The 13,125-nt window shown below is 41.1% G+C and overlaps 1 protein-coding gene across 3 annotated transcripts in view; it reads left to right on the plus strand.

Moving 5' to 3' along the window:
* Positions 1-13,125, plus strand: part of tcerg1l (transcription elongation regulator 1 like) — a 739,617-nt gene that overhangs the window by 36,917 nt on the left and 689,575 nt on the right. For all 3 annotated transcript variants that reach the window (XM_072557635.1, XM_072557638.1, XM_072557637.1), the window contains exon 4: positions 9,758-9,947. In XM_072557635.1, the coding sequence (XP_072413736.1) occupies positions 9,758-9,947 (190 nt within the window). The remainder of the gene's footprint in view (positions 1-9,757; positions 9,948-13,125) is intronic.

The raw sequence follows: 13,125 nt of genomic DNA on the forward strand, positions 1-13,125 counted from the left end.
AATGAGCAGTATTATAGGACAAATATTACTAAATTGGAGTGGATTCAGAAAAGATTGTGAGGATGTTACCAGGGCTGGAGAGTTTGAGTAATAGAGAGAGGCTGGATAGACTGGGACATTTTTCACTGGAGTATAGGAGGTTTAGTGATAACCTTATCAAGGTTTATAAAATCATGAGGGGCATACATAAGGTGAACAGCAAAGGGTAGGGGAGTTCAAAACTAGAGGGCACAAGGTGAAAGGAGAAAAATTTAAAAAGAAACTGAGGGGCAACTTTTTAACAGAGCCTGGTTTGTATTTGGAATGAGCGGCCAGAGGAAGTGGTATATGCGAGTACAGTTACAATGTTTAAAAGACATTTGGATAAGTACATGAATAGGAAAAGTTTAGAAGATATGGGCCAAACACAAGCAAATGGGACTAATTAATTTGGGGAAACTTGGTTGGCAAGGGGGGGTTGGACCGATCAGAGTGTATTCATGCTGTATGATTCTATTTAAATGCCGATATATTGGGAAGTATAGATATATGGAGACATCTGGGTGCCCATGTACATCAGCTGATGAAAGTAAACAGGCAGGTGCAGCAAGCAATTAGGAAGGAAAATGGAATGTTGGCCATAATAGAAAGAGGATTTGAATTAAGAAGCAAGTGTATCTTGCCTTACCTTTATCCCCCTCCGTCCACGCATCAATGAATTCAAGACACGTCGTGACATCGAACACTTCTTCCGCTGCCTCCGCCTCCGAGCTTACTTTTTCAATCAGGACTCCCGCCCACCTTCCGAGAATCCCTTCACTCACCTCCAACACACTCCATCCACCTGGACACCCTGCCCTTGATCTCTTCATTTCCAACTGCCACCAAGACATTAACCGCCTCAAACTGTCTACACCCCTCCCCCAGTCCAACCTCTCACCTCCACAATGCGCAGCCCAACACTTCCTCTGCCCCAATCCCAACCTTCCCATCAAACCAGCAGATAAAGGGGGTGCAGTGGTAGTTTGGCAGACTGACCTCTACACCGCTGAAGCCAGGCGCCAACTCAAAGACACCTCCTCCTACTGCTCCCTCGAGCATGACCTCATTCCCCCCATCTCCCAGACCATACAGAACCTCATCACCTCAGGAAATCTCCCAGCCACAGCTTCTAACCTCATAGTCCAGGAACCCGCACCACTCAATTCTATCTCCTTCCCAAGATCCATGAGCCTGACCACCCTGGCTGACCCATTGTCTCAGGCTGCTCCTGCCCCACTGAACTCATATCCACCTACCTCGGTATTGTCCTATTTCCCCCCAGTCCAGGAACTCCCCACATACATTCGCGACACCACCCACGCACTCCATCTCCTCCAAGCCTTCCATTTCCCCGGCCCCCAATGCCTCATCTTCACCATGGACATTCAATCCCTCTACACCTCCATCTGCCATGGCCAGGGCCTCCAAGCCCTTCATTTCTTCCTTTCCCGACGTCGCCAACAGTACCCTTCCACTGACACTCTCATTCGTTTGGCTGAACTGGTCCTCACCCTTAACAATTTCTCCTTTGAATCCTCCCACTTCATCCAGACCAAAGGGGTAGCCATGGGCACCTGCATGGGCCCCAGCTATGCCTGTTTCTTTGTCGGCTACGTAGAACAGTCCATCTTCCATAGTTACACTGGCACCACTCCCCAACTCTTTTTCTGCTACATTGATGACTGCTCCTCGTGCTCCCACGAGGAGGTTGAGCAGTTTATCAACTTCACCAACACATTTCACCCTGACCTTAAATTTGCCTGGACCATCTCTGACACCTCCCTCCCCTTCCTGGACCTCTCCATCTCCATCAATGATGACTGACTTGACACTGACATTTTTTACAAACGCACTGATTCCCACAGCTACCTGGATTATACCTCTTCCCACCCTACCTCCTGCAAAATGCTATCCCGTATTCCCAATTCCTCCGCCTCCGCCTTATCTGCTCCCAGGAGGATCAGTTCCACCACAAAACACACCAGGTGGCCTCCTTCTTTAAAGACCGCAATTTCCCTTCCCATGTGCCCTCCAACGCATCTCATCCACATCTGCACTTCCGCCCTCAGACCTCACCCCTCCAACCGTAACAAGGACTGAACCCCCTGGTCTTCACTTTCCACTCTACCAACCTTTGCATTAACCACATCATCCTCCGACATTTCTGCCACTTCAAACGGACCCCACCACCGGGTATATATTTCCCTCCCCACCCCTTTCTGCTTTCTGCAAAGACTGTTCCCTCCATGACTACCTGATGAGGTCCACGATCCCCAACAACCCAGCCTCCACCCCCTGCCCCCTGGCACCTTCCCCTGCCACCACAGGAATTGCAAAACCTCTGCTCACACCTCCCCCCTCACCTCCACCCAAGGCCAAAAGGAGCCTTCCACATCCATCAAAGTTTCACCTGCACTTTGCCACATGTCATTTATTGTATCTGTTGCTCCCAATGCGGTCTCCTTTACATTGGGGAGTCTGGGCACCTTCTCGCAGAGCGCTTTAGGGAACATCTCCGGGACACCCGCACCAATCAATCCCACTGCCCCGTGGCCCAACATTTCAACTCCCTTCCCACTCTGCTGAGGACATGCAGGTCCTGGGCATCCTCCACTGCCACTCTCTCACCACCCAACACCTGGAGGAAGAACACCTCATCTTCCGTCTTGGAACGCTTCAACCCCAGGGCATCAATGTGGACTTCACCAGTTTCCTCATTTCCCCTCCCCCCACCTTACCCCAGTTCTAACCTTCCAGCTCAGCACCATTCTCATGACCTGTCCTACCTGCCAATCTTCCTTCTCACCTATCCACTCCACCCTCCTCTCTGACCGATCACCTTCAGCCCCACCATGTGGGCGGCACGGTGGCACAGTGGTTAGCACTGCTGCCTCACAGCGCCAGAGACCTGGGTTCAATTCCTGCCTCAGGCGACTGACTGTGTGGAGTTTGCACATTCTCCCCGTGTCTGCGTGGGTTTCCTCCCATAGTCCAAAAATGTGCATGTTAGGTGAATTGGCCATGCTAAATTGCCCGTAATGTTAGGTGAAGGGGTAAATATAGGGGAGTGGGTATGGGTGGGTCGCGCTTCGGCGGGCCGGTGTGGACTTGTTGGGCCGAAGGGCCTGTTTCCACACTGTAAGTAATCTAAGAAAAAAACCTCCATCCACCCATATGCCTCTATGACTCTATTGTACTCTTCGCTACCTTTTCTTGAGCCCCGCCTGCCTCCCATTTATCTCTCCACCCCAGAGGTTCCCTCCCTTCATTCCTGATGAAGGGCTTTTGCCCGAAACGTCGAATTTCCTGCTCCTCAGATGCTGCCTGACCTGTTGTGCTTTTCCAGCACCACTCTAATCTAGACTGTAGTTATATAAAGTCTAGGTGAGACCACACCCATGGCATTGAATGCAGGTGTATTCGGTCTCCCTACCTAAGAAAGGTCATACTCACTAGAATGGAAGCGCAACAAAGGTTTTCGAAGCTGATTCAGAAGATAAATGGACAATCATATGAGGAGAGATTAATTCATCTGTGTCTATATTCGCTGGAATTTAAAAGGATGAGAAACACAAAGTTCTAACACGACTGGATATTCTAGATGTAGGAAGGATGTTTTCCCTGTTTGGGGGCATCTAGAACCAGAGGTTACAGCTTCAGGATTCAGGGTAGGCCATTTAAGACTGAGGTAAGGAAACGTTTCTTCCCTCAAAGGGCAGTGAACCAGTGGAATTCTCTACCACAGAAGACTATTGAGGCACATCTCTGAATATATTCAAAAAATATATTGAAACAATTTTCGACATTAAAAGCATCAAGAAGTATGAGATGAAAATAAGAATATGGTGTTGAGTTAGTGATCAGATTGAATGGCGAAGCAAGCTTTTCTTGGCCTACTATTGCTTCTAGTTTCGATGGCTTCGTCTAGGTTTATTTAATCTTGCTCCAATCACAAGAAGAAATTGATCTGGTTTGTTACAAGTGGTTATTAGCAAAAGGTTCACTTGTGGGTTTTCTTTTCAGCAGAAGAATGTCAAACTGCTGATATAATTATTGTAGCTGATCAAAAGGTTCCTGTTGAACTCCTGACAAATAATAATAACTCAGTGAAAATTGATAGGTCGGAAGTACCAGAATGGCTGATCATGTTTAGGGGTAGATAAATTGTCTGTTTGAATGTCTTGCAACCCAGGTTTCTAAGGGATCGTTGTTGATGGTATACTCAAGTCTGCAAGGCTCTTCAAAAATGACATTTTTGTCGAGCTTCATTGTACATTTACACTTTACATTTATTTACACTGAGAGAGTCATAGAGTCATAGAGATGTACAGCATGGAAACAGACCCTTCAGCCCAACCCGTCCATGCTGACCAGATATCCCAACCCAATCTAGTCCCACCTACCAGTACCCAGCCCATATCCCTCCAAACCCTTCCTATTCATATACCCATCCAAATGCCTCTTAAATGTTGCAATTGTACCAGCCTCCACCACATCCTCTGGCAGTTCATTCCATACATGTACCACCCTCTGCGTGAAAAAGTTGCCCCTTAGGTCTCTCTTATATCTTTCTTATCGCACTTCATTAAATTATTTTTGCGTAATTATTAACATCATACTGCAGATGTTCCCTGTATTTATCAGTCTTCCACGGGATGCTTTCATTAATCATTTATCCTTTAAACATAACAAAAGGGACTTCTGGTTGGAGTTTGCAGAAAGTCTAGTATCCCATCCTTGTCCTATATAAGGGAAGTGCCAGAATATTGGAAAGTGACAAATGTAACACTCTTATTCAAGAAAGGGTGTAAGATTATTCCTAGCAAGTGCTGGCTTTTCAGTTTAACATCTGTGGTGGATAATGTTTTATGAATAATTCAAAGAAAAATGAAACAACACTTGTGGAGGCTGGATTTTATTAAGTATAGGCAGCATGGACTTGTGAAAGGTATATAATGTTTTGCTGATTTGGTTTAATAGTTTGAAGTAACTGTGAAAGGTGTTTGTATAGATTTACCAGAGCACTTGACATGCAAAAAGCATTTTAACAAAATTGTTGCTCAGTGAAGACAGAAGCCTATGTGAACATGAATAAACTAAAGACTTAAGGACTGAAAATCTGAATCCGTATTATTGGTTGTTTGCCTGACAAAAGGAAAAAGTAGATAGTAGATAGTGGTGTCCCCCATTGGTTAGCACCATGACCACTGCATTTTCTGATGTGCATAAGTAACTTGGATGTTAGAATACAAAGTAAGTTTGGAATACACAAAAATTGACAAAGATACTATATTTGGTAGTGTAGCACAGCATGAGGATGATACTCATTAACTGCAAAGGAACATAGATAGCTTATGTTCCACAAGTGTTGTTTCATTTTTCTTTGAATTATTCATAAAACAGTGGCTAGTTGAATTTAATACAGAGAAGTGTGAGGTGATGCACTTGGGATTAAGAGACTGTTATGAAGATGTAGATGTACTGTACCTTTAAGAGAGTTAAAAGCTAGCAAAACTACCTGACAGCACCAAGTGCTCTCAATAGCTAACAATGTAACACTTGGTCGAAAGCTAGATTAGCTGGGTTGCGTGGAGACAAAAACAGATTCAAATTAGGCCAATCACTTAAAATTATACCCCTCCAAAGAAAACAAACTCCATTCCAGTTTGAACTTAGTATATTGACAATCTTAAAAGCCAATGACACAATCTGATGCTTTGGGGATATAAGACCAGGGAAGGGGGGAGAATGAGCGGGAGGTGGGGAGAGATGGAGGGAAGCACAATAGTCCAGATTTGGAAGCATGGTGAGTTTGGGGATAGTGGATGTTGGCTTTTATAGTTGGCAAAGATAGAGCTTATGCATGGATCCAAGGATGAGGATGAGAGATTTTATCTTGGAATTATGGGGAGATGAAGAGAATAGGATTTAGTGCAGAATAGGATGTAAGCATGAGAGCTTTAGCCAAGCAGTTATTTAAAGAGTAGAGGTTGGCAGTCTGGTCAGTAGAACATTGAAATTGTCACCTCTGAAGGAGACAATTATGTACAAATTTAGTTGAGAGGAGAACTGCCAAGCCACCAGTATGTAAAGACTGCCCCCAAAACATCTCGCTTAAAAGTACCTTTATCGATCAATAGCCTGTGAAGCAGAATCCCCAACAAGCAGCAAAGAAGACAGAAATACAGAGAAGAACGGAAAACTGTCTGGTTTTGAGATAAGACGTTTTGTTTTGTAAATCTTAATAGGGACTTTTATTGGACTAATATTATAGAAGGGAAGGTTAGAGGAAGGAGTTGTAAATAGTTGTTAGTTAATTATTCTCTGTTATACTTTAAGAAATAAAGTTGTTAATTGTTATTTTAAATAGTTCTTGGCCTCTTGAATTTTCACAGATTACTGCATGGGATAAATCTTTTCTGTGTTGCTGGCTTAAATTAAGCATGAGGGTCTACCCCATTTCATAACAGAGACAAAATGGACTAGACAGCACACTTCTAAAAAGTGTACTAAGCCATGGGGATCTAGAGGTCGATGTGTATTTTTGAAGATTGCAGGATATATTGAATCAGCAATTAGAAAAACATTTTGAGAATGTGGGCTTCATAAATATGAAAGCAATGAATAGAAAAACAGGATAGTTGTGCTGAATTTGTGTGAAGTTCAGGCTAGGTCTAATTCTGGTTGTCACACTTTAGGAAGCATGTATGAATACTTAAGAAGCTAAGAACACCTGTTAGAATGGCTTCGAGGATGAGGAAATATAGCATTCAAGGTTTGATTGGAAAGTTGGGGTTGATCTTGGGGCAAAAGAGGTTGAGGAGAGATTATGCAGAGGCCTTCACGGTTACAACTGGTTTAGATGAGGTAGACAAAGAAAAGCTGTTCCCAACTTCTGCTTCTTTTGTGATGTTTAAAGAATAAACAAAATGCATGAGAGAATCCATGGGGCAATAGATAAATAGAGGTAAAATCTTTAAAATAGAGAGGGTGCATTCTTACAAGAAAAACCATCAAAATAATGTTATAATAATTAGGCAGAAATAATGTTATAAAGTATGATAAATGTAAATAAGCGTGAAGTATAAATATACTATGAAACTTGATATTTTTGAAGAATCTTGCAGACTTGATGAATGTACCACCAATAAAGATCATCCAGCTCTGGAGCAAACCCCTCCTGGCATGTTACCTGAAGGGGGCGAGAGAGAGAGGAAGGGGGAGAATGAGCGGGTGGTGGAGAGAGATGGAGGGAAGCACAATTGTCCAGATTTGGAAGCATGGTGAGTTTGGGGATAGTGGATGTTGGTTTTTATAGTTGGCAAAGATAGAGCTTATGCATGGATCCAAGGATGAGGATGAGAGATTTTATCTTGGAATTATGGGGAGATGAGGAGAATAGGATTTAGTGCAGAATAGGATATAAGTATGAGCTTTAGCGAATCAGTTATTTAAAGGGAGTAGAGGTTGGCAGTCTGGTTAGTAGATCATTGAAATTGTCACCTCTGAAGGAGACAGTTATGTATAAATTTAGTAACTGGGCTATGGCTGGGACAGAGGAAGTCAGTGTCGTAGAGTGGAAATAATGGCCTTTGTGAAGCTTTGCATTGGGCTGACTACAGTGCCAAATTTGCTCAGAACATTCAGCCTTAAATAGTTGAACAGGTCCCAAAAGTATGGAGTTGATGGAGGCCAAAAATGACTTTGTGTTTCTCATTGGCCATAAATTCTTCCAGGTGAACAATCAAAGAATGGGACAAGTGGTTTGTTGACATTAGAAGTAGATAGTTGAAAGGAGTGGTAGTGCTGGGTGTCTTCGGATCATGTTGCCAAAAGTAGAATGCAGATGAAGAAATATATACATTTCAAAATATAAATTCTTTGAGAACTCTGGAGATTAAATCAAGCTCAATCAAGTTATAGAGATCCAGGATTGCTATTGTTAAGATAACACCTTCCAATCCTTACATTTTTTGGGGGGGGCTTTCTTCCATAAGGCTCAGCCAAGACAAAGAGCTGAGTTTTAACATGCTGCATAATCCATTCTATTTTTAAAAAAAATCAGATTTTAGAGATAATTATATTCTCAGATCAGCTTATAACTTACTTACAAAGGGTACATGTCTGGGTATGTTGGATTACTGATGAAAAATATTTAGTTTCAAATCTATTGTGAAACAAATATTATGGAACAGACATAATAAATTGTCTGTTGTGATACTAGTCAAGAGCTAGATGGAAGGACTTTTAAGTGATTAAAATTTGTTGACTGGTTTTGTTATATAATACAATCTACATGCTTTCATCAAGCTAATTAACAGAATGCGTTCTTTCGAGAAAACTCTGCTTGTGATAGTAGATTAAAATTGAGGAATTTAAGTGCATTATGACTTCAGATACATATGTATCATGCATCAGAAAGGTTGATGGAGACATTATTTGCGATAAAAGCTTTTTAATAACTTACTGTTCCAATCCAATGGAAGCATTTCTGCTTTGATGCAGCTCTTATTGAATGCCAAATTGTTTCCATTTTTAAATCAAGTTAAAAATATTTTTATTCATTATTTTCAGTTCGATTGTGAAGTGGAATGGCGAACCATTGTCTGCAAGGTTATTTCATCCAGCAAGTTTTTAAAAAGCCCAAAATGTTAAAATGTAACAAAGCATTTATAGTTACTGACATGTTCCACTCTTCAGAAATGTATATTTAATATGTTTACAGCATTTACTCCTCTTATTTTGAATAGATCTTAGTCGTAAGGTAATTTTGTGGCTTTCCCATCCCTTTTAGCATCTGTGTATACTGGTTACTTGTTAACTGTTATGTATTTATCCCAAAAAGGCTTCTATAATCTTAATTTCATAGATTTGATTTGTGGTTGAAACAGATCTCAGTTTTGAAGAAAGGTTTATGTTTCCTGATGTTTTGCCATTACTGGCAAATGGCATAGCAGCTGTGCTATGATTTTTACAGTCCTACTACATGACTTATATCAATAACTGCCAAGTTCAATTTATTGTTTAGTGATTCTTTGTATATTGTTTGAAAGGATCATGGAAACTATATCTGAAAAGGAAATATTTAGAAAGGTAAAGATGGCCAATTCAAAAGACTAATGTGCAGAAAAAAATATATTACAACATCAACTAAGCAATGTATAAGATATTTTTTCATCTGTCGACATTGAGTTTGGAATGGACTATGAAGGCTAGTCTTGTAAGCAACTTCAATAACCTATGAAGGAATAATGCAAAACCAAAGATGGTAATATAGTTTTAATCAGAGAACAATTTGAATGAGTAGGAATGATTTGAACATCAAAAAACTACAAAATTTGTGTTCAGTAGTTTCAGAAATACTTGGTGTATGATCAATAATTAATTAGTCTGCAATAAGTTGGCCTCCATCGTAGAGTCAAAAATAGATCAAAGTCTGCTTCTGGCTCACATCTGCATAATTTTAATGAATTATTTTGTTTAATGCTAGTCAGTAATTAAGTGTACTTAATAATGCAAAGTAACTATTTGTGTGTGTTGTTGTTTGGTAAATATTACATCAGTTGACTTCTTTGAAACGTTTGATCAGCTTAGATATATTTATTCCTCTGAGCTTGGCCTGATTAGGCTTGTCTCCTACCTGTCACATATTAAGCAATGACCTATATAATTATTCACACTAATGCTAGCATTTACTGCTGAATTGTCTATTCATGTACTCTTTTGTTGTGCACAGGTATATTTCAATAATGCATTTGCTGTGGAATCAACCTGGGGAAAGTCAGAGGAAGTTAATTTTTTTCAAGGACACAAAATACCTGTTTTAAAAGCAAATCAAGTAGCAGTGGCATTATCAACAGTGACTAAACCTGCATCACCTACCGGATCCAAACCCTTCCTTGTGGTTACACCTCAAACAATAACTGGTGAGCTGCTTAAAATGTTTACAATAGTTCATGTAAATCATCTATTCTTCTTTGTTTTTGTGTTAAACATTTGTATTTATTTCGTACAAAATAGACCCTTCAACATGTTTAACTTGTATGCTTGTGTAATTCCAAATATGCTGCCTTTACATTCCAGCATTTAACTATTTCATCTTGAAATTGGTTCATTGTTATACTTTCAATTGTTTGTCCTTTAGAACACCTTTGCACTACATTCTGTGTACATTCTGTGCAAAGAAATTCTTCTTGACACCTGTGGTAATTTGTCCTTCATAACCCGGAACCTCTGCGCTCTTGAATTATCCTGCCGCAACTATAAGTATTGCTTTGGGGTTGTTCTCTCAATTCCACTAGGTATCTGATTTACATTAAAAGCTTCTTTTGGTTGCATCTTAAAGACTTTATAAACCCTATCTATCAAACAGATCCATGCACGATCTTCCTTTTTGTTACTGAGTGTGAATCTCATTGTAGTCCTTCAGTCCCTCAATGTAGATGTCTTGTGGTTAGTACTCCAGTCAAATAGATAAGGTTTGAGAGCTAATTGTTAGTTATCATCTGACTGGCGCAGGTCAAATACCTGAAGTTAAAATGCTAGTTAGACAAAATTAAGCCATAAATCTTGTTTTTTTTCCGTCAGAACTTGATTAATACTGGATTGTTAGTTGAGTGACATCATCAATGCATCAACACTTCCCCAGTATAATGCAAATTTTAAATACTCTTCTTGCTGTGTTTCTTAGAGATTCTGCTTTCTTTGAAAAGTAAGCAGTCGCTGTCATCCACCCAATTCAATTTGCATGTTTCTCCCTTCTCCATTGTCTGTTTTCAAACTGCAATATCTAACCCTCAGTCTTTTCAGAGTTGTTATTTATGTAGGATTGAATGGGCCTTACTGTTCAATCACTTTTTTGAATTTCTTCCAATATTTTCACTCAAAAAATACTGTATTTACCACCTTAATGACAGTGAGATTTTCTGCTGCTGAGATACTTTTTACAACCCTCCTAGTCTTTTCAGCTTTCTTGGTTAAAGGGCAATACTTAATTTCCCTTCACAAAGAATGGTTATGAACTCTCCGACACTTCATGATTTGAAGATGCCGGTGTTGGACTGGGGTGTACAAAGTTAAAAATCACACAACACCAGGTTATGGTCCTAGCACGTTTTGAGAAGACTTGTAGCTCAGGTTGAGGTTTTGGATGTAGGTTTGCTCGCTGAGCTGAAAGGTTAATTTCCTAGAAGCATGGCATTCTAACCAGAACTCTATTAACAAACACATTGAGTTATACCTTATCGACCACCCCCTGAGAAAAGGAACAGGAAGTGACTTCACCATAGGAAATAAAATCACCACAGGAAATAACATCACCAACCCAAAGAAACCCATACATATAAATAGAAAGCAGGAATTTTCAGCATTGCTTCGCATGAGGTCCACTGAAGATGTTACTTAGTAAGGTAATGAAACATCTGGGAATGAACCTTTCAGCTCAGTGAGCAAACATACATCTAGGTTATAGTCCAACAGGTTTAATTGGAAGCACTAGCTTTCAGAGTGCCACTCCTTCATCAGGTGGTTGTGGAGGACACAATTATAAGACACAGAATTTATTGCAAAAGTTTACAGTGTGATGTAACTGAAATTATACATTGAAAAATACCTTGATTGTTTGTTAAGTCTCTCATCTGTTGGAATAACCATGATAGTTTCACTTCTTCCATATGGAAATCACAAAACGTTTTTAAAAAGTTAGATTCTCAGGTTAACATTAACAATTGGTGTCAGCCCAGATAATGTGTTGAAGATGTTCGCCCCCTGTGTGCTGTTGTCTGTGCCATAATGTTAAGACTGATTTGAATCTAAAAAATGAGTTGACAGAGCCTTACATAGATTCATGCAGTTTTTGAACAAAGTACAATGTAACTTTGAAAGTACAAATTCATGCCACAAATGTAATTGTGTGTGTATGTGTGTCTGAGATGAGGGATTGTGAGTGTCTGTGAGAGAGTGTGTGTGAGTGTAAAGGGGTCTAAGTCTGTGAGAGGGTGCATGTGAGTGTGGGAGTGGGAGTGTATGTGTCTGTAGGAGAGTGTGTGTGTCTGAGGTGGGGGGATTGTGAGTGTTTTTGAGATAGAGAATCTGTATGTGTGTGTGTGTATATACACCATGTTCTTCGTGGCCTGCAACACGTTATCAATGAGGATGATCACCTTGCCAAGACCTTCCCCACACCTCCACTGCTCGCCTTTAAACAACCACCAAACCTCAAACAGATCATTGTTCATAGCAAACTGCCCAGCTTTCCGGACAACTCCATACAACCCTGTCATGGTGGGCGCTGCAAGATATGTCAGAGTGTGGACATGGATACCACATTTCACATGGGGACACCTCTCACCTTGTACATGGCAGGTATCCTGTGACTCAGCCAACGTTGTCTATCTCATACACTGCATGCAAGGATGCCCTTAGGCATGCTGCATTGGTGAAACTGAGCAGAGGCTACAGCAATGGATGGGCACCGCACAACAATCAACAGACAGGAGTGTTCCCTCCCAGTTGGAGAACACTTCAGCGGTCCAGGACATTCGATCTTGGACCTTCAGGTGACCATCCTCCAAGCGGACGTTAGGACAGGCAACAGCGAAAATTGGCTAAGCAGAGGCTGATAGCTAAATTCGGTACCCATAGGGAGGGCCTCAACTGGGACCTTGGGTTTATGTCACACTACAGGTGACCACCATTGCACTACACACACACACACACACACACCCTCTCACAGACTTAGATTCCACACTCACACACACATACATATACACTCTCTCTCACAGACACTCACAACCCCTCCCCACCACACACACAGGCACTCCTATACACACGCACGCACACGCGCGCACAAGCCCACATAGACATATATGTTAGTGGCATGAATTTGTACTTGCAGAGTTACATTGTACTTTGCTCAAAAAGACTCTGTTAACTCATTTTTTAGATTCAAATCAGTCCAAACATTATGGCACAGACAACAGCACACGGGGGTGAATCCCTTCAGTACGTTATCTGGGCTGACACCAATTTTTAAAGTTAACCTGAGACTGTAACTTTTTAAAAAAGTTTTGTGATTTCCATATGAAAGTAGTGAAACTACCAGGG

The sequence above is a fragment of the Chiloscyllium punctatum genome, chromosome 38 (assembly GCF_047496795.1).
Source record: "Chiloscyllium punctatum isolate Juve2018m chromosome 38, sChiPun1.3, whole genome shotgun sequence".
NCBI lineage: Eukaryota > Metazoa > Chordata > Chondrichthyes > Orectolobiformes > Hemiscylliidae > Chiloscyllium > Chiloscyllium punctatum.